The following is a 22,594-nucleotide window of genomic DNA, read 5'->3' on the forward strand; positions in this document are numbered from 1 at the left end:
TGAATGTGAGAGAGAGGGTCAGATTTGGGGAGAGGAAAAGCGAAATAAGAGGTAAAAGTAGAGAAAGACATTGAGAAAATGGTGGAGGAGTCATTTTGGTTTTAAAAACCGTATCACTTTGCGTGACAAAGGATACGAGTTTGCGCGACGAAATATTGGTCACACAAAGTCTTAAAAAAAAATTCCCACGCGCCATTTTTGGTGCCCACCCAAATTTTTAGAGTTTTGCCTGACGAAGTGTTGGTTGCGCAAAGTTTTGCGAGATGAAAAATTGGTCACGCAAAGTCTTAAAAAAAAATTAAAAAGAAAAAAAATTCCCGCATCTTTGGCTCTATCCAAATTTAAGGATTTTGTGCGACAAAATATTGGTTCGTCACGCAAAATTTATAAAAATAATTTTATTTTACAATTTAAAATATAAATAAATTAAAATAATAAGGTTTAGGAGATCAAATGTGTACTCATAGCGCAAAGAAAATAATAAAGAAATAAAGAAATAATTTAGTTTAACAATATAAAACATAAAAATAAATAAAAAATAAGTAAATAAGGGTTAGGTGACAAAATATTGATATTCGTCGCACAAAGTTTTTAAAAAATAATAAAAACTTATGAAAACAACTATATTTTAAAATTTATAATATAAAATTAAATAGAAAACAAAAATAAATTGGACACATGTATACATTATGACGTCGCGCTATTGGTTTTTGCTCAACAACCCCATTGTGGTGTCGCAACAAGTTATATATTTTTTTTAAAGTATTATTATAAAATTTACTGAAAATATGACTTTACTCTCTTCAAATTCAATTTTGTTTTTTTACAGAAAACCCACAATAATATATTTTTCTAATATAAACCCGATTCGAATTGTCACATCCCGCCCCGGGGCGGATCACTTCCCGGATCCGCTCCACCACCGTAGCACGATATTGTCCGCCTTTGGCTTACCATTCCCTCACGGTTTTGTTTTTGGGAACTCACGAGCAACTTCCCAATGGGTCACCCATCATGGGATTGCTCTAACCTCATTCTCGCTTAACTTCGGAGTTCCTACAGAACCCGAAGCTAGTGAACTCCCAAAATGCCTCGTGCTAGGTAGGGATGAGAATATACATATAAGGATCACTCCCTTGGGCGATGTGGGATGTCACAATCCACCCCCCTTAGGGGCCCGATGTCCTCGTCGGCACACTCGTTACCAGGGTTAGGCTCTGATACCAAATTGTCACATCCCGGCCCGGAGCGGATCACTTCTCCGGCCCGCTCCACCACCGTAGCACGATATTGTCCGCTTTGGGCTTACCATTCCCTCACGGTTTTATTTTTGGGAACTCACGAGCAACTTTCCAGTGGGTCACTCATCATGGGATTGCTTTAGCCTCCTTCTCGCTTAACTTCGGAGTTCCTACAGAACCCGAAGCCAATGAGCTCCCAAAATGCCTCGTGCTAGGTAGGGATGAGAATATACATATAAGGATCACTCCCCTGGACGATGTGGGATGTCACACGAGCTACAATAATAAATTTAAAGCTACTTAATAAATATATACACACACACACCATTCAACGATCCAACCATCAAATTTGTTTGTATATATTTCAAGATCGTATAGGCAAAAAATTGAAAAAAACAAACATTCAGAGATCAAGTAACGGGAAAAAACTTTTTGACGATTATAAACAAAAAAAATCATGATTTAACGGTTATTTTAACTCCGATTTTGATGATTTTTTACAGTTACACTCCTCGACCCTATATGGATACAATGAATGAATTTGATCTTCAATTTAAAATATTTACACCAGTGGATACCACAAAATCTTATGTTATACTTAATGAAAGTATAAATAAACTCTAAGTATTATTGACTCTATTGTTTTGATAAGATACGCATTCTACAAGAATCTATTGTTTTGATGGGATACGTATTCTACAAAATTAGTTTCAACGATCCAACTATCAAACTTGTTTGTATATAGTTTGAGATCTCATACGCCAAAAATGGAAAAAAAACAAACATTCAAAAACCAAGTAACGGGACAAAACTTTTCAACGGTTATAAACGAAAAATCACGATTTAACGATTATTTTAACTTCAATTTTGATGATTTTTTTACAGCTATACTTCTTGGCCTTATATAATTACAATGACTGAATTCAATCTTCAATTTAAAATATTTACACTAGTGGATACTACAAAATCTTATGTTATACTTAATGAAAGTATAAATAAACTCTTAAGTGTTAGTGAATCTATTGTTTTGATTTGATACGTATTCTACGAAATTAGTTTCAACGATCCAACCGTCAAACTTTTTTTTTTATACTTCGAGATCATATACGCCAAAAATCGCAAAAAACAAACATTCAGAGATCAAGTAATGAGACAAAACTTTTCGACGGTTATAAATGAAAAATCAAAATTTAACGGTTATTTCAACTCTGTTTTTGATGATTTTTTACAGCTACATTGTGACATCCCGTCCCGGGATTATTAAACGCACGTGTGAAATTACCTTTTTGCCCTTAGGTTGTTTTGTCACGTTGTGGGTTGTTTTGTGTGGTGTGTCATGTGTTGGACCACACACACACACACTCACACACACAGACACCCTTCCCCTCCCTCTGTCTCTCTCCCCTGTGCCTCTCTCTTCCTTCCCGTTATCACCATACGTACGGACAAACACCAAAACCACCCAAACCATCACGGATCGAGGAAACCAAGGACACCATTCAACTCGTGAGGACAAGGGGAGCACGACCATAGCATTTTCAGGTAAGAACTTCGACGTTTTCACGTCGATATCGCGAGGTCCGTTTTGAGCACTGTTCATGCAACATTAATTTACTTAGTTTTTGGACATTTGAAGCTTGTAGGTGTGTTGGTGAGGTCCTAAGGAGCGTCGGAGTAGCTCGTTGGACGAATTTGGACGTCGGGAAGGCCTAGTTCGAAGTTGGCCGGTTTTTGAGTTTTGAGACAGGTATGATCGCGTAACTTTTAGCCTTTAAAAGTGGTCCAACGTGATTCTACTAGTTTAGGGCTTTCTTTTGGTCCAAGAATCATAGAAAACGGTTGAGAAACGAAGGAGAATAGTTAGTTTAAAGTTTTTCCCAGTTTCCGGCGACCGGAGTCCGGCGAGGGTAGGCCGGAGAAGAAAGGGGAATATTCCGTCAAGTTTGACGGAATATTCCTAACGGCAGTGACGGTATCCGGTTAGATTTGACGGAATATTCCGTCAGTTTAACGGAATATTCCTGACGGCGTCTGTTGACACCGTCAGTGTGCCTGGCACGTGGCCGCGCGTGGGGGGCGCGTAGGTCCGTGCCTGTGCTGGCGCGTGGGGGCGCGTGCGGGGTCCAAAAATTTTTCTAAAAATATGGTTGTGACCCTGAGGTTGTGTAGAGCACGTGGGTATATTCATTTGTCCATTTTGAGCAATGTATGAGAAGTTATTACGAGAAACGGGTTATGTGCTTTAAAGTTAACGTTTTTATAGTTGTTTCGCATTTAGGTGACACGTACCCAGAGGACGAGCGTGCACACGCGAGGCAGGGGGGCTACGACCCTTCTACATACCAGTGAGTGGGCTTTTGTTTTCCGTATATACCTATATACATTTATATTCCCAGAAATTGATTTAAAAAGGGTTATTTGCCATATGCCATGCATATTATTATTATCGTTTATGCATCATCACATTTATTAGTAGTGGCATGCATATACATATTTATATGTGGGTGCTGTGGAGGCATAGGTAAGTGCCAGGTAAGCGTTAATTAACGATTGCATTAATTAGTGGTTAGAGATGCTTAGAGAGCTCATAACCTGCACCCCCGGTGTTAGTGCTCCCGCCCAGAGTAGGGCACAGTCCTTCACGTGTTGTTCACCTCCCGCACCATACGCTCAGCTTGGATCCAAGCTAGGTGCATAGGCCTGTCGTACAGACCACAATAGGTGGTTCCGACTCGTAGGTGACCCGCGATTATTCGTACAGCCTTCACGTGATCGTAGCACTAGAGCGTATATATATGTTACACCCAGGCTTGTCGTACAGACCACTTTAGGTGGTTCCGACTCGTGGGCAGGTTTAGATATTGAGATTGAGATTTGAGCTCTAGATGCAGCCGTACAGGTCACGTTAGGTGACTCCGGCTGCCAGATTACATGATATTGATATGGTTATACCTGGGCACTTGCATATCACTTTGAGATTGTGGCATGGCATATTTTGAGCATGATTGGTATACCCTTGAGCATGTTTTGCATGTTTACACATACGTATATATGTTTATTTTCTGGGAAGTATACAGGTTTTACGGCGAGGGGTTAGAAAGTATTTTGTAAATGGTTTTAGAAAGAATTGTTTTTGCCCACTCACGCTTTTGTTTTGCGCCCCTCCAGGTTCTAGTTGCTTAGCCGTTGCGGTGGTTTCCCTTGTGAGCTTTTCAGCGTTCTGACAGACACTCCACATCGTAGGGTCGCCTTCGGGCGTACTATTGTTGTCGTTTTATTTGGACTGCTATAGACCTGCTCTGAATTTGTATCGCACTAACTAGCACTCATTTTAGTACTTGTATGCTAGTTTTTAGTTATTCGTACTTTTATATTACTACTTACTAGCTTCCGCACGTGCACATGGCTACGTCACCTTTGAGTGACGGCCAGCACGCTCCGATCTCGGTCGGGGTGTGTCATACATTCCTTGACCCTATATGAATACAATAAACTAATTCGATTGTCAATTTAAAGTATATTTTTCTAACAAAAACCCGATCCGAACTACAATAATATATTTAAAGCTACTTAATAAATATATATACCGTTCAATTTCTTAAGTTATACATACAAAATAAAAAATGAAAATAAATTGGTTTAGTTGAGGAAATATTTGGATTATGTCGCACAAAGATTTAAAAAAAATATTTTATTTTATTTTATTTATTTTTGTAAAGATTTTGTGCGGCTAAGTTTAAAGTTTTGTATGTGTGTTTCATCTTAAATAGAAGCACTATCAAAGTGACACACAATGTAGAAAATCCGTCTTTGGGTGAAGGTTCCATACCTAGGGCTATAGGACGAAACAAGGCACAAAGGTTGAAGGAAAAGAGCAAGGCAAATGATGATTATGCCACTCAACACAAAGTGGCGGCCTCATTGTGCTTAATAGTAGAGCAAACTGCCTTTGAGGCGGAAGAAAGGAACCGGCATGAATTACGGGCCAAACAAATACAAGAAGAGATGGATGATAAGAATATGGAAAAGAACACTTCGAATTACACTCCAATGAGTAAGGCCTATTTTGATAGGAAAAAAAAAAGAAATTATGACCCGACGACAGTTGTTTACCTTTGACTATACTCCTACAATGGCGGATGATGAAGATGATGTTGATTATGGATATTAAATTTAAGTTGTTGTAGTTTTTAAATTTAAGTTAATGTTGTTTTCAAATTTAATTTGTAGTTTTTAAATTTAATTTGTCTTTTTTAAATTTAAATTGTAGTTTTTAAATATAAGTTGTAGTTTTTAAATTTAAGTTGTTGTAGTTTTTAAATTTAAATAATAAATTATGTTTGGCCTTATGGCCCTTAGTTGGAGACGGTTTTTTGTGATAGGGCTAAAACGAGCCCTATGGCCCTCGATTGGAGATAGAAGCAAATATGGCCCTGTACTGTTCATTAAAATATTAATTCCTTGGAGGGCCAGAGGGCTAAAACGAGTCTTCTAGCCAGCCCTCGGTTGGAGATGGCCTTAGGGTTCGGACATTGCGAATATTCAAAAAAACTAAATCGATATTATTATTTCAAATTAGAAGATAGTAGCAGCAGCTGTTAGTCTAAACAAGTTCCAGAAGATATCATGCAATCGATTCTATAAAGGCTATGTGTTCGGGCGAAGATTTCTCCGGAGAGGGCTTCTTGGCTCTCAGCATAGCTCCCCAAGGGACTGGCACTTTGGATGTGTAGTCGGGCTCTTACTTCCTAATGTGCTACAACAAGAGGACAAAGTTAGTTTTGAAAGGTGTCTTTGTAGGGCCTTAGGTGTAGGCCTTGAGGCTCGCAATCAAAACTAAGTGCTAGGCGTGCCACTGCTATCTCAGCATAATAGATGTAGAACAAGATTGTGTTTAGTCGATTACTTGCGCCCCAAGTTACTTGGATTTCTTGTTATCAAAGGATTGTCGTGGATGGGTTAAGTCCACATTAAGTTCTTTTTCTTGGCTTGTGACCAAGGACTTTCAATTCATAGTCTTGTATATTCGAATAAGGGGAGTCCAGATCCCTTAAGTCATTTGTTTGGTTCTTGATTGGTTTTAAATGAAAGCATATCCATTAAACTGACCAGATCCATATACAAATAAGACTTTTAAAGTAGGAAAACAGTCGGATATGACTTGAATACATACTGGAGAATGCATTAAGTAATAAATCTACAAATTCAGAAAGTAAACAAAGAGTTTTGGGCAAGATTTCACCTTGTCTAGCAATGTTAAACCTCTTGCAATCACTTCTCTCTGAGTTTACAGAGGTTTCTATGATAAAAAGGGATGGATGGTAAACCAGTTTACACAAGGAAATCGATACTACGCCACTAGGGGTGATAGCAAAGCTTTTAAACAAGAAAAAGATAGCTTTTGCGAGGGAGATATCCTGAAAAGGACTGAGATATGGGTTGCTTACAACTTTTAGATGCAAATCTGGCTTGAGAGCAGAGTTTGTATGTTTGTTTGTTTGATTAGTTGAGTGTCCTTGTCTCTAGGCCTCTTCCTCCTTTTATAGGCAAATTAGCCCGACTGCAGTGACTTTGCTCTTGCCCGAAAGCACTTGGAGGGTAGTGAGTCATCAATTTTTTACTTGTATTGCCACTGAAAAGTGTTTTTTGGCTGATTGTGAGTTAGTTCCCATCGCTTGACATTTAAATCATAGGCACATGGCCTATGCATTAATGGGAAGGTACCAATTTGTCTCTAGGCTTGATGCTTAGGCTTCGGGCAAGTGTCCCTTTAGTTGGTATCTCTAGGCTTTCACATACTTGCAGCCCAATGTTCAAACATTAGCCCAAACATTATGCATTTTAGATTGCTATCAGAATCGTGCAGTATGTCGTTCTTGGCAAGCCAGTGTTAATATGGCAATTTCAGGCAAGTTGTGTCGTCCCGCTCCAGAACTGTCGTGGCTCATGCTCTCATTTCATCCACTCTCCACCCACAAGAATTTTTTTTTAATCTTAAGTGACCGACAAGTTTACAAACCAAATCCCATCCGCACTATTTATAATATAAACATGCTTGATTGTGTTGGGTCGATTGAGGGGTGGTTGATCATGCCGGATAATGCTCTTTGGCGACCGGAGGCTTTATTATTAACAATAATGCGGTGCGCTTCTTCTTTCTGAATCCAATGTCAAGGGCTAGAGTGATGTTTCCATCCTCCAAATCCACCCTTCCTTGCAAATGCAGCGGCAAACACCTTGCTTTGTCCCTATCAAAGTATCAGCCTCTTCAATACCAACAAGCCATCATTGCTTTGTGGCTAGCCTTTGCTCAAGAGGTCATGTGGCTTTCTGTAGACCGACTAATCGATCATGGACCCTCATTGAATCTCCACCTCGTACCCAAGGATTTCGAGTGTTTAAGTTGGAGCAGAATGCCGAGGGCCTTCCTCAGTGGGCAGAGGTTGTTGACCTTGGTGATCGGATATTGTTTATGAGCAAAGCCGGCAGCAAATTCATCTCTGCCAGCTATGGCCTCAAGTACCACGACAAGACGTTCGAGAAAAACTGCATCTATTTTGCTTAGGATAGTCTTTGTTTGGTTTCACGTTGGGGTGTTTTCGTTGACAACCAAGAGTCCTTGGTAGCTTAATTAGCTCTACTTTAATAATCTTTTTGCATAACTGTGAATACTAATCTTAGCTTAATTGGCTCTGCTTAACCTCTGTGTAATTTAATTCGGGTCCATAGGGGCCTTGTACTTTACAGCCGAGTCAATTTGTTTGAAGTTCATCTCAACTGCCAGTTAAAATTGGATTTAGTTTTTTTTTTCCTTTTTTCTTTTTCCTATTACCTTGTTTTTTGTATTAACTCCTTTCGATAATTTTAGTTGAATACACCATATATCTGTGAATTTTAATAAACTTAAATTCTAATTGAATACTCAGAAATCCCTTATTCTCTCATTCGCTCCCTGTTTCTAAAGTTTCATAGACAGAATGAGAAGGGATTGGATTGGATCGTTCGGTGCTCTATGGCCGAAACAATTTGAATACAAAAGTAGACCACTGAAGTTCGGGCGACAATTCAGCCCCAAGTCCACTGAAGGAAAGTTCTTTTTTTCGGTGGTATACAACCGAAAATACGAATTATTGGGACACCAACGTCCAAAATGTTCGTTTGATATTCAGTTAACTAGGTCAGAATAACACACGAATTATATTGTATGCAACGAAATTTACATGTCTATAAAACCACCTTCCAGTACCTACTTCAACTTAACAGTACAGCAACGAAGGGAATGGCTCGAGGAAGAAGAAGGGTTTGAGCTCCAGAAATATATATAATAAAAGTTCATAACCGTTACCGTTACAAAGGTGCCATCAAGGCATTCCACTAACAAACTAACCTTACTAAAGGACAAACCTACATAACAGAATTTTATATATTAATCTAAACTCCTAAACTAAGGGTGAAATTATTATTTGGTCGTTTATCACAACAAAAAAAATGATGGTTAAGAATGTAATTTCACACAACTAAAGTTTTATGTTTTTATTTAAACCTTTTATCATATATCTAGTATTAAAATTATAAAAAATAAAAATAAAAAAAACCTCTCTCCTCACCTTCACTCCAACGTTCTCTCCCTCTCTTTCCAATTTTAAAAACAAGAATAAAACATGTTCACTCACAAAATGTGTAGGCATATACTAGTATTAGTGATTAAGAAAATCACTAATCCTATCTAGGGATGGCAATAGGACTGATCAACTTCGGATGTTTCATCCCAATAACCAAACCCCTTTTTTTTTCCTAAACCCAAAACGTTAGAATCCCAAGACGGGTTTCCCCGTAACCAAACCTGTCGGATAACGAATTTCTCATCGGGTAACGGTTTTCTTCATTGTATTACAATATATCAAACAATAAGTTCGACGACTAGCAAACATCGGCGTGGAATAGCTTTAGCGCTACGCGGGTGGCTCGATTCTAGCTTGGCTTCATACTTCAACACATTTAGTTTTTTTTTTTTTCAAATGACAAAACCCTAATCTAGAAATAAAGCCTATTCAGACAAATTGATACCCATCAAGAGTATATTAAACCTGAAGGATCAAGCCTACTCTGATACCCAATTGAAAATAAAACAAATAAACAGATTACAAACTATGAATATTATTTGATTAACGGAAAAATAAAGAGGATTGCCGAGATAGCTACACTTAGTACTGTTTAAATTTTTTTTAAGGGTAATTTATTATAAAATCAATAAAATGTTATAATATTGACAATATATCGAACGAATTTATTCCAATTATAGATGGGTCAATGAGACTTTAAGACACACTATATCACCTCAATCAAACAAAATTTATTAATTCATGCCATTACAGCTAACAGTGTACAAATTCTTTTATTCGAATCAGGTCAATCATAGGCATCACTCACATGCCTTCTAATCTTCACACCTCATGCAACTATATGGATTCATGCACTGCCTAGGAGTGTATGGTTCCTGGTTTCTGATTTTGGCAATGCATTGCAGTGTCTGGTTCCTTGTTGTCGCTAATGATTAAAATAAATGAATAGGGAGATAAAAAATTTAAACCACATTAGTGTATCATATCATGTGGCAAGTGATGTGTACAGTCAATATCCAATCAGATAGATTCATTAATTGACGTGACATGTACACAACACTTGCTACGGCAAATAGTACACCAATATAATACAAAAATATGATATCTCTAGCATTTTACAAAATAAATAAATACACACTTAATGTTTTAAATAATAATTGCTACAAAACTTGTCATGAGCATAGGCCCAGCTACAATTGGTTAAACAAGAGTAGAATCAAAGACATCCAACAACAAAAGTTAGAGAAAATTTTCATTGTAACAGGAATACGGGTGGTACACTACGTGTTTTTATAAGTAGTGTGAAATTTTATTTTTTTAAGTTATCAACTTTTAACATTCATATCTCATCATTTATATAGTGACATGTGGTGTACCACCCCGTGTTCCAATCGATCACACTGAAAAATCTCTCAAACAAGTGAAGAGTAAATTTTATAAAGAGAATTTTTATTTGGACCCATATGACCTATTTCTACACTCAACTTACTCTCTATACCCATATCAATTTTAATTAAACCATCAATATCTCTCTAAACCCAAATTTACTACCTAAACTACACTCACAAACTCAATTCAATATGTAAGTTCATCTTTACACCCATTGATAAAATAAAAACACAAAATCAGTTTTCTACAACTCATTCAAATGTAAAGAGAACAATATATTTTACATATTTGTATCGTGTTTAATCCTTCTTTTGTTGCATATTTCACATTGCTCGTTTATTTCACCTAACCAACCCAAGCATTGATACATTCAAAATATTTTTTAGTTTGCAGAAATTTAGCATTTTCCAATTGTATGAAGTGTAGTGATTTAGAGGTTGAATTAGTGGAGAATTGTGAGAAAATTGGATTGGGTTATTGTGTGGGTTTCTTTCGCACCTGATACTCTGAGCAAGTTATTGTTTCATTGAAATTTTACCAAGTATAATTACCCAGTTCAATTATTTGATTTCAATATCCTTGATTTCAATTTTCTCTTCTAGTGATGGCTATTCCCTCTTAACAAGAAAGATTCAATTCTGACATATATTTATTGGGACACTACAACTAAAACTTGTCTCCAAGGTGATCCTAGGTAAAGATGATTAGCCATATATATGGATCTTTGAAAAAACTAGAACATGTGGTGGCAGAGAAACAAAATACCAGAAAATACATCATCCACCTTTATTATCCTTGATTTCAAGCCTATTTGCAGGCAGTATAAAACTGCTACTAAAGCCTAAAAATAAAGAATAGAAATTAAATAAAAATTAACATAAATTGATTCATACTTTATTTGAAGGATTTAAAACTTCAAAATTATCATTCATTCGTCAAAAAGAGCTTATTTTTCTCTTTGACATTGTCTTAGGGTTTTAACCAAAATAGAACATAAAAAAATTATTGCGTGATTGTAAGGATATGATTATTGAATGTGGGTTTATTGGTAAATTTTGATTTTTGTGTTTATATCATCTTATACTTGATGGTAATTACATAATAAGGCTAAGAAGACAATTCACAATTAAGATTTAAGTTAGGTGTAAAATGAGATTGCATAGGTTCAAATAAAAATTCCCTTTTATAAATGATTCTTCGGAAGGTGGACAAGTTTCTTTTGTACACCAGGTTAAGAAGTTTGTTTCCAGATTGAATGAGGTTAGGGTCGGCATACCAAGTAACGACAAAATCTCTGTCGGGTTTCCGAGTCATTTGATCTAGGATATGAAATTACAAATGGGATTCGGAAATCTAGTATATTTATTTATCTATATATGTGTTCGTAATTTCTGAAGTGGATCATATATGTAGTTTTCTTCCTAGGGTTTTGCTCTTGTTTGTATTAGGGTGCTTTCTTCCTTCAACCTTCGGGCGTTTTACAAATCACAATCTCTTGATCTCGTTACCCTTTGTCCATCGTAACATCGTATTTCCGAGAATTGTCTTTCTGGTCTGATTTTTTTTAAGGATTTCGAAAAGTTCGATGTCATTCTAATCATAGAACAGGGATGTCATTATTTTTAGGAAGTTTTAGCAAAAAGCCCATGGTACTGTTCACTTTAACAAAAAACCATATTTTTACACTAAAAAATCAATCATGGTACTATTCACTTTACCCTTTATTTTGTCCTTATCGTTAAAACTCAAAATTTTCAAACCTTTTTAAGTAGTTTTCCTTTATTTTTACTCGTTCCGCTGATCTGTCTATTCTTGCCGGATTTATTATGTCTCCTATTGAGACAAAGGAAAATTGGGTTTTATATGCCATGAGAGTTTTTCTAGTCATATCAACATTCTACTGGGTGTTGAGTAAGCTGCTGTCTCTAGATTTTGTTCAGCACCTTACGGTTAGGACATTGCGAACATACAAAAAACTAAAACGATATCATTATCATAATTACCCCGAGTTAGAAGAGAGTAGCAGCAGTTCCGAAATAGAAAAGAGTAGCAGCAGCTGTTGGTCTAAACAAGTTCCAGAAGATATCATGCAATCGATTGTATAAAAGCTATGCATATCAGATTACTATTGGATTCGTGCAGTATGTCGTTCTTGGCAAGCCAGTGTTAATATGGCAATTTCAGGCAAGTTGTGTCGTCCCGCCCCCCAACTTCCGTGGCTCATGCTCTCATTTCATCCACTCTCCACCCAGGAGAATTTCTTTTTAAGCTTAAGTGACCAACAAGTTTACAAATCAAATTTCATGCGCACTATTTATAATATGAACAGGCTTGATTGTGTTGGGTCAATCGAGGGGTGGTTGATCATGGTCGATAACGCTCTTTGCGACCGGAGGCTTTTATTATTAATAATAATACAGTGCGCTTCTTCTTTCTGAATCCAATGTCAAGGGCTAGAGTGATGCTTCCATCCTCCAAATCCACCCTTCCTTGCAAATTCAGCAGCAAAACACCTCGATTCGGAAAGCATCCCTTTTCGAAAAAGAAAACTGTTCTTCAAGTACTTGTCTGCTGACATAGGTGCGGCTGCCTAGAACATAACTTCAATGTTGTCCACTCTCACTATCTGCAAGTAAATAAAAATAAGAAATTTTCAGTGAAATGAACCCGATTTAGAACAAAAAAATTATTATTCAAAAAGCCATAAGCACAAAACTCAATTTGTAACACAAATCCACCCATTTGGAAAAATTTGGAAGTTTCAGAGCAGAAAGCACATACCCATTTCCCCAATAACAATTGGGAAAACACCCATTTTCCCAAATGCTTTTTTTATTCCAAATCAAGAAACAATTATCAAGAACCCCATATAAACAAAAACAGAAAGATTAAAGCTTTATCCGCACAGCATGAACAATTTGGGTAACAAAGAAAGCACAAGTCAGAACTGAGCAAACAGAAAAAACACCAATTAGAACAAAAATATTGAATTGAAATCTCGATTTCCCCATAACAACAACCAAATTTAACAGCAATAGAAAATAATCATTTCCCCCAAAAAGAAACATAATCCATGAAAACACCCACTTTCCCGAAATTCTAATTTGATTATAAAGCAAGAATATCAAGAAAGAAACTTTCTTACTGGCGGGTGTTTAGGTACGCTGCCAAGAAGATGTACTTCAAACTCTCGAAAATCATAAAAGCCACCAAAACTGCCATCAGCTGGACGTCCAATGAGATGTTCGATGCAACTTGGAGAATCAATAGCACAAAGACGCTGACGGAAAAGTGTGGGTAATTGGTTAACAGATGGTGGTATTCAGACGAAATAAGTCGTTGAAAATTTTTAGGGTCAGGGTTTCTTGGTTTCCCGTCAGAAGATCACTGGAAGTGATCGCAGGAACACGGATGACGCATTTTCGTTGCACAGGGTTGTCTTGTTTGTGGTATCCTCATAGGCGGAGAACAAGGCGAGGAGAGAAGGGCAAACAACAATGGTGAAAAGGCGTCTGGGATTCATGGTTGGTTTCGTTGATTTGAGGTTTGGGAAGGAAAGAAAGGAAGAGCAGTGAGCAGAACGGGAGGGAAAGCTGTTTCGATTGAATGTTGTACGTTTTTGGGTTTCTTCTTCTGGATGTCAAGCTTTATAACCAAGCTTCGGGCCTTTAGCAACTTGGCCCAAAATAATTTTTCCCAAAAGGAGAGGTTTTTTATTTTGGCCCCATTTTAAAACAGTTTTCTTATTTTTACTTACATCGAGATGTTGGGTTAAACAAACAATAAATGATTTTTGGATAAATTACATTTTAACATCTCAAACTTTGGATTGCATAATAATCTCATATCTCATGTTTTAAATATTTCAATATCATACATCAAATTACAAATTCATTGTAATGTCATGCATCCGTCAATTTTTCTGGTAAATGCTTACGTGAATAATGCGAGATCTAATCCTCGCTTAACTAAACTTCATGCTGGCTTGGATCCTCCATTGATTGACACGTGGGATAAAACAAATTTCAAACAAAATTTGAAAACTTTATAAAAGGTTTGAAAATTTTGAAAAAGGCTTATAATATTAACACCCCACAAATTGTTAAATAAACCCCATACACTTAATACACCCCCATATTTGCTTTTTCAATGAATAATCATCTTAATACATCCTACATACTTTCTCATAATACCCTCACACCTCACATTCTCAGTATACACCTTACATTTTCTTCATGCACCTCATATTTTCTATACACCCCACATTTCTCAAATCTTATAAAGCTTTTAATTTGAACAAAAAATACTAACTGGAATTTTGACAAAAGATGCCGCCTGAGATTTAAAGCATATGTGGGTTGTTTTCAATTCCACCATTAAAACTCATGTCATCTGTTTTTAATATTTGGTGGTAATTTTAGGTGTTTAATTCTTCATGTAATCTATGTAATTCCTAAAAGATGAATATGAACATAGAAACTTGAATAACGTAGCAAAAATAAGATTAAATAATTATAAATGTCGTCAAAATCACTAAAACAATTAAAAAATTTTGAATTACCTCATTTGAAGCTTCCGAAAAATCGATTTTGTTTCATTCGTCAAAAATATTTTTTTCTCAATCAACATGTTTGTAGTTTTATTAGTTAGGGTTTTGTTCAACAATGCAGGGTCGGAGACATTTTGATAGTTGAAGAAGATAAATAATATGTTGAAAATGATTTGGGATGTATTTAGAAATTTTTTTTTTAACGTAATAAGGTCAAAATTGTCATTGCATAGTAGGGTAAATAAACCATTTAATATTAAATAAAAATATAGGATGCATTCAAAATTTTGTGGGATGCTAATATAAAAAATCATTGAAAAATTAAAATTTTAAAGTTTTTTCTGGTCAAAATTGTTTTAAATTTTAAAAATAATAAAATCGAGCCCCCAGCCAAAAACACCACCACACTCTCGGGAACCCTAATCCCAAGTTCCAACAAAAATATTCCCACTGCGTCTCCAAATCTCGATCCTCACTTCCCTCAAACACCATATCGAGCTCCACCTCCTGCCTCCTACGGATCTCACTGATCTCAGTCCATCTCTCTCGATCTCTTCGCTTCTTCTCTACATCTCAGACCTCTCGCTCCCTTGTTTCTCTCAATTTGACGGTGGCTCATCTCTTCCGTCATTTCTCTCGATTTGATGGCGAGGACCACTCCATCCCCTTCAAACACGTCACACCCAGCACCTCTTCTCCCAGAAACTCAACCATCTGGTCCTAGCTGAACCCGTCACTCTGCAGCCACATGAACCCCTCCGATTGGCCTGGGAACCAAGCCCCTTTGGGCACAACTCTCTGCAAAGAATCACACAAAACTGGAAAAGTCCTAGAACGCCCAGACACTGCTCCAACGGCTATAAACACTAGGAACTTCTTGAATGTAAACAATGAAATTTGTTATTTTTAAACATTCACTCACGTAAATTTGGAAATTACACATGTTTACGCGGAATTTAAACATAGGAATTAGAGGTTTCAAATTTCATGTTTTTTTTCCGCATAGAAATTTTAAATTTATATATTTATGAATCCAAACAAGGGAACTTGTAAATGTCAATTTATAAATTCTGACTTTTGTTAAAATTTCAAGTTTATTTTCATCATCCAAACATGATGTTAGGTTAATCAAATAAGAAAATTCACAAATTATAGGAAATAAAATTCCATCATTTCTATAATACAGTGTAAAGTTTCCCAAATAAGTTAGGATTCTTATATTGACATTTATTGTTTTGCTTATATAATTAAATTAAGATTTAAAGGAAAAATCATTCTGGAAAGAACTTCAAAGAGTATTATTCGTCCTAGGAAGGGTTGTAAAAAGTTGAAAGGCAAAGTATGTCTTCAATCCATCCTAGCCAGATTGTAAAGATATTACGGCCAATCACCCCATGTAAGAAATTTCCTGCGAGGATTGAGCAATCTCAAGGGCAAAAATGCAAAGGATGGAAGCTGACATTTTCAGGATTTTAAGATGTTCAAGGTGCCAAGGTCATGTACACAACCAGAATCGTAAAACAGCGTCGGAAGATGCCATGAGAGTACCAATTAGGACAACCAAATAAAAGTTAATACACCGATCGAGTTACTATACATATCTATTAACGGATGTATATAGCGCCCACCTTAATAATATGTTCATGTTGGTCAAGTGACCAATTAATCATCGCTATTACACCCTATTAAATGCATTAATTTCTCGTCATTGCGATTGATAAAATGTTATATGCCACATGATAGCATGATAGAAGCAAAGCGGTAAAAATTAGCTTTGTTCTCTTCCATTCATCACTTAACATGAATATGACAACTTGGTAAGGAAGGTGGTTGAAATACAGACATAGACCCTTATACAGAGACCTTTATTTGCATCGATTTTTTTATTTTATATATATATATATATATATATATATATATATATATATATAGAACCTCAGTGGCACGATATAAATTTATTGATATTAAAAAAAAAAATTACATTTAATCAGGAGATATAAACCATAAACATACACCCTTATACATAGGGAACCTCAGGCAGCATGCAACTCCGGACATTATTGCAGAGATTAGGATCAGGATCCTCTCCTGATCTTTGTATAGGGATCCTCATGACCAAGAAGTGTGGGCCATTGGATGAAAATCCAACGGTTATAATTATTATAACTTTAAAGGGACTTCCCTGTTTGTAGCCGTTGGATTTTCATCCAACGATCCACACTTCTTGATCATAAGAATCCCCATACAAAGATCAGGAGAGGATCCTGATCCCAGAGATCAGATGATTCAAATCACCAACTGTAAACATCAAAGAAGAAACAGAGACATCATCAGCAATCACCGCCCCGTGAGGAAGCACAAATCAATCAAGAGGCATGTTGTTCAACATCGTATATGTTTAATCGCAACCACACATCAACAAATCATGCTTTCAGAACCCACCAATAAAAATTAAAGAAGCACGGAACATTCAATCATCCATTGCTCACCAAACCTCATTTTCCAAGAAATCAATTCATGCTTTCGGAAAGCAACAATATAAAAGATAGTAAAGTAGAAAAGGGATCTTCTCCGAATCTCTTCCATCAAGTTCATCAAATCCACTCATAAGGGCTTTTGAAATTTGATCTAAGAATTAAAGTTATTATAATTTTTAAAGGAATTCTCTGTTTGTAGCCGTTGAATCAAATTTCAATAATCTTGATGAGTAAACTTGGTGAACTTAGTGGAAGGAATTTGGAGAAGATCCATTTCCGTAAAAGTAATGAACATTCACTCATTCATTGCTGGCCAAAACGTTTTTCGACTTCAAAAAGAATGACACCTCATTTACTTTCACAGTAATTACCATAACTCACCACAAAACGTAACATCATAACAGAGACCCTCATGATTTCAAAACCCAACTACAACTTCGAATAGATTATCTCTCATCCTAATCTCTTTTCCTTTCATTTCTTCCTATTTAAACAGTTATGATTACGTCACGTCTACAATTTATTTTGAAATTTTTATATAGAAAATAAGACAAAAAGAAAGGTGTGAGAGAAAGAGATGGAAGGAAATAGTAATAGGAGGAGAGAGAATCATACTTCACTAAACTTAGACATTCAAACTTTCATTCATTGCCAAAACTTATTTTTCTAAAGAAATTAATGGCAACCCATTACTCAACAATCAATAAGAAAACACCGAACACTTCACATGACCTACAAACTCAAAAGCGAAACATGATTGGACATTCAAATCATGCAACAAATAATAATCCAACAGAGAGTAATTAACATGGTCAAACAACTTGAAATTTAGATTAAGAGTAAACCAAGATCAATAAACATACAAACACTGGGACAAAATTGATTCAACCAAACGACAAAGAAGATAGATCTGAGCAAACTTACAGCTGGGGGTGGTGAGCTTAAGTGTGCGCAAGCAAATATCGTAGAGGGCCTCATTGTCAAGAACCATGCACTCATCAGCATTCTCCACAAGCTGATGAACCGAAAGGGTAGCATTTTAAGGCTCCACAACAGTATCTGACTGGAAAAAAAAAATTAAAACTTTAGCGAAAAACTCCTTCATTTTAACAAAAAAAATCATATTTTTACATTAAAAAGTCAATCCTAGTACTATTCACTCTACATTTTATTTTATCATTATCGTTAAAACTCAAAATTTTCAAGTCTTTTTCATTAGTTTTCCTAAAAAAAATATATCGTATCTTTTGTTTTTCTTATTAATCAAAACCATGCACTACATTTACCTTCTTTGAAAAATGAAACTGCCCAATGAAAAGAACGCTTTGTGGAAACATTTTTATGTGGTCATAAGGAAAGGTTGTAAAAAGTTGAAAATCAAAGTATGTCTTCAATCCATCCTAGCCAGATTGTTAAGATATTACGGCCAATCACCCTATGTAAGAAATTTCCTGCGAGGATTGAGCAATCTCAAGGACAAAAATGCAAAGGATGGAAGCTGACATTTTTAGGATTTTAAGATGTTCAAGGTACCAAGGTCATGTACACAAGTAAAATTGTAAAACAGCATCAGAAGATGTCATGAGAGTACCATTTAGGACAACCAAATACAAGTTAATACACCGATCGAGTTACTATACGTATCTATTAACTGGTGTATATAGCGCCCACCTCAATAATATGTTCATGTTGGTCAAGTGACCAATTAATCCGAGGGTGACGCTATTACACCCTATTATATGCATTAATTTCTCGTCATTGCGATTGATAAAATGTTATACGCCACATGATAGCATGATAGAAGCAAAGTGGTAAAAATTAACTTTGTTCTCTTCCATTCATCATTCAATATGGCAACTTGGTAAGGAAGGTGACTGAAATATAGACATTCACCCTTATACATAGGCCTTTATTTGCATCGATTTTTTTTTTTATATATAGAACCTCAGTGGTACGAGGGAAATTTATTGATATGAAAAAAAAAAAGTTACACTTAATCAGGAGATATAAACCATAACCGTATCCCTCATAAAGCAAGAAAATCAAAATACAAGAACAGAGGGGGGGACACTTAGTCAAGGGAGATATAAACCGTATCCCTTGCAAGAAAAGAGAGGGAACATACACTTATTTACCCTTATTTTTGGGGACATACACTTACTTACCCCTCTTGAAAAAGAAAATACGAGAAAAAGAAAGGTAACAAGTTGGATGGAAAAATATCGAACTAAATTATCTAAAACCTTAGCAACTTATCACAGTGTTGACTTAATCCTAACAGGTTTAGTGTTATCCTCAACCGGTTCCATAGTCATCCTCTTAAGCTCCTGCTGAAACCTCTCCACCGCCGATAGCGGCAAGCATGTTAGTACCAGAATCCCATTTTCTTCTTTGTTTTTGTGCCGAACATACATGTTTATCATATTAACGCACTTGGCCGGTCCAGCAAACACCGGCTTCCCCCATCCGAAATCAACCTCACCAAAACCAGCACGCGTTGTGTCACCAACCACAAAGTTCCTTGTCGAAGAAAAGTCAGGTCGTCCTCTCATTACCATAAGGTCCGCCACTGATTTTATGTACTCGTCACTCATTTTAGCTTTCGCCTGCTTGACCAACTCCAACGCATATCCTATCGGATTTTTACATAAGCTTTCGACCGTTGAAACTTCGGATGGGAGTGCAAATGCATTGCCATAGTATCCCAATGGAAGACGCGTATTTTGTGCACCAGATATACACGAAATACACACAACCTCTTTCTGATTCATCTCAATGGCTAGAGTTCGACATTTCCACAAGCAAGCTGTTATCAAATCAAATGTGGAGGAAGGAGAGTGTTGTGCTGGAAGATGTTTCCGAATGGCCTTCAACTCCTCGGCACCAAAATAGAAAGACTTTTGGACCATGTTTCGTTGGCCTCTAGCCGCAGTCAAGCCCTCATCAGAATCAATCGCTTCCTCGTATTCATGATGTGTACATGTAATTCGTGGAGGATTTCGAGCGTCGAGGAGCTCACGCTGCCACACAGGCGGAATAGATGGTGCATGTGCGCCATGAGCCATTTCCCCGACTGCGTTCAAGAACTGGACCAACCCAGATCCATCACACATCGTGTGGTTTATGCGCAATGCAAATATGAAACCTCCACATTTCAGACGGGTCACCTACGTTGCATAATTTTTTATGAAATTAATTTCTCGAACTAAATAAATAGAAACAGAACGACGTTGGGGGTAAGTAATATGGATATAAATAGTGATTCTTACAAGTATGCAAGGGACATAACAGAACGACGTTGAGGATATTGCTACGTATTATCATAACCGTATATGGATGGCTAGACGGTTTCAAAATCGATTGAGTTTTTCTAAAAATGATCTTTAATTGATAATAAGGAGAATGAAAAGTTCCGAGTGTCATGTTAGGAGGGAGGGTGGGAGGGAGAGGAGGGGGGGGGGGGGGGGGGGGGGTGGGGGGGGGTGGGGGCTGAGGGTGTTAACTTTTCTACTTATGAGGAAGGAGTGGAGGGAAGTACCATCCAACATAATTATGGTTAACTGATCAAACTAAATCAAAGTTTTTGAAATAGAAGCACTTCTTGTAAAAACGCTTATGAGCGTATGTGAGTACTGTTACCTGAACTAACGGCAAGGGGCAACCGAGAATACCATCAGATCCTGGCGCATTACATAGGAACTCCTCTAAGAATGGAGATGGGGGTACAATTGCATCCCCGAGTTGCTCAAGCGTTACATTAGCATCAGCCTCTATGAACAACACACCTTCTCCAGTGCACTCCACCATAAGCTTTCTGTTAGGTCCTTCCCTGAGCCTGCCAGCTAGAGGGTAGTAAAACACCAATGCTTTACTCAGTGCTTCTTTAAGCACCTTAACCGGATCGGTTCGATCTTTCGGTATAAGAGGATTATTTTTGTAGGACATTAGAACTGGAGTTTGAAACCTAAGGCCTTCCTGGTCGTCAATATCTGATAGCAGTTTTGTTTCATGAGGTGTAGGCTTTGCCGGCTTTACGAGCTGTGGCGCTAACCGGTTCACCCGAAGTACTAGTGAACATGGCAGCGACGTCATTTGATATGGTTGGCTAAACCCCTGCAACAATTTTGTATTAATAAGTAAACAGGGTTTCAATCTTTGGGGTAAGTCACTTTGCAAAAATCGATCTTCTAATCTGATCTCCAAACAAATCAAATTGTGTTTGATGATCCAAGGGTGGCTTTTGATAGAAGTCTTTACCGTGTGGAATAAGGCTGCAGTAGTTTAAAAACTACCATAATTTTCGATTTTATGCAAAAATTGGTGATCTGATAAGATTGGCTTGAATAAAGGGTTAATGATGGGAATTGCATGCGACTTGAGATGACTAGTCGAGAGAGATGGTTCCGTGCGAATAAATATGTTGATCCTTGTTGATTATGAGCTTGTTTGGAACTACTTTTAAAATAACTGAAAATGTTTTTAGAAAAAATGTTATTAAGTTTCAAAGTACTTAAAATGCTTATTGCAAAAAAACGCAAGCTATATACTTCTTGCATGAAGCAATAAATTGCTTTTCTAAAATTTACTTGCTATTTTAGATTCAAAAACATTTTCACTAAAATCATTTTCAATAATTTTAAAAGTCCTTCTAAACGAATATCATTTTTCCAAAAGAAAGTGGTGCAATTGCATGATGGGATTAGCACGGACTGTTGAGGGTTGGATTAGTGTGCAGATATTTGCATGTGGTTTTCAACTGACAAGAGATAATACTTCAGCATTAGACTCTACAGTTGCGACTTGAATATCAAGCAATTTATTCTTATAAATACAGGCGTTGCAACGCCGTGCGACTCAACACACAAATCACCGACTCAGGCTCTTAAAAAAACACTAACTGCTCACTAACTCCTTCAAAAGTGTCAGAAATGAACAAATTAAAGTGTGTTTGATCCAGGGGCCGTGGAGCTTTCTGATCATGTCAAACTGATGTGATAAGGGTTTGCTTTGTGACGCACGGAATGATGTCACAAGGGTTTGCTTTGTGGGATTTGATCCCGATGATCAAGGCACAAGGATCGTGCGGCCACAATTAAATACTTTATATATTTTTTTAAAGTAAAGCAATCTCATTTTGCGTAAAAAATATTTAATTATGATCGCTCGATATTTGATGAACGATCTTTCTATCTTGATCCTTGGGATCCCCAAGAAGGGGATCCGGAGAGGATCCAAATCCTTGTGACCTGCGGAATTTAGTTTTGGTGGTGGAGAAACCGACACGTATAGAAGATAGATAATGGCTAACTTGAGCCA

The 22,594-nt window shown here is 36.8% G+C and overlaps 1 protein-coding gene, 1 long non-coding RNA gene and 1 pseudogene across 2 annotated transcripts; 1 reads left to right on the top strand and 2 right to left on the bottom strand.

Moving 5' to 3' along the window:
• The first annotated feature begins 5,890 nt into the window (after positions 1-5,890).
• Positions 5,891-7,806, top strand: LOC148698209 (uncharacterized; annotated as a pseudogene).
• Positions 7,807-12,221: 4,415 nt separating this feature from the next.
• On the bottom strand, positions 12,222-13,796 carry LOC148698210 (uncharacterized). The gene is made up of 2 exons (XR_015960356.1): positions 13,398-13,796; positions 12,222-12,878 (listed from the first exon to the last, which is right to left on the bottom strand). It is a non-coding gene; the product is annotated as an uncharacterized LOC148698210 (long non-coding RNA).
• A 5,489-nt stretch (positions 13,797-19,285) lies between these two features.
• Positions 19,286-22,134, bottom strand: LOC137716057 (alcohol acyl transferase 1 allele GSa). The gene is made up of 2 exons (XM_068455451.2): positions 20,918-22,134; positions 19,286-20,445 (listed from the first exon to the last, which is right to left on the bottom strand). Exons 1-2 carry the CDS (start codon positions 21,368-21,370, stop codon positions 19,534-19,536), a joined length of 1,365 nt encoding a protein of 454 aa, XP_068311552.2. The 5' UTR covers positions 21,371-22,134; the 3' UTR covers positions 19,286-19,533.
• Positions 22,135-22,594: the final 460 nt, after the last annotated feature.

This window comes from Pyrus communis, chromosome 3 (genome assembly GCF_041283825.1).
Source record: "Pyrus communis isolate YQ-2024b chromosome 3, ASM4128382v1, whole genome shotgun sequence".
NCBI lineage: Eukaryota > Viridiplantae > Streptophyta > Magnoliopsida > Rosales > Rosaceae > Pyrus > Pyrus communis.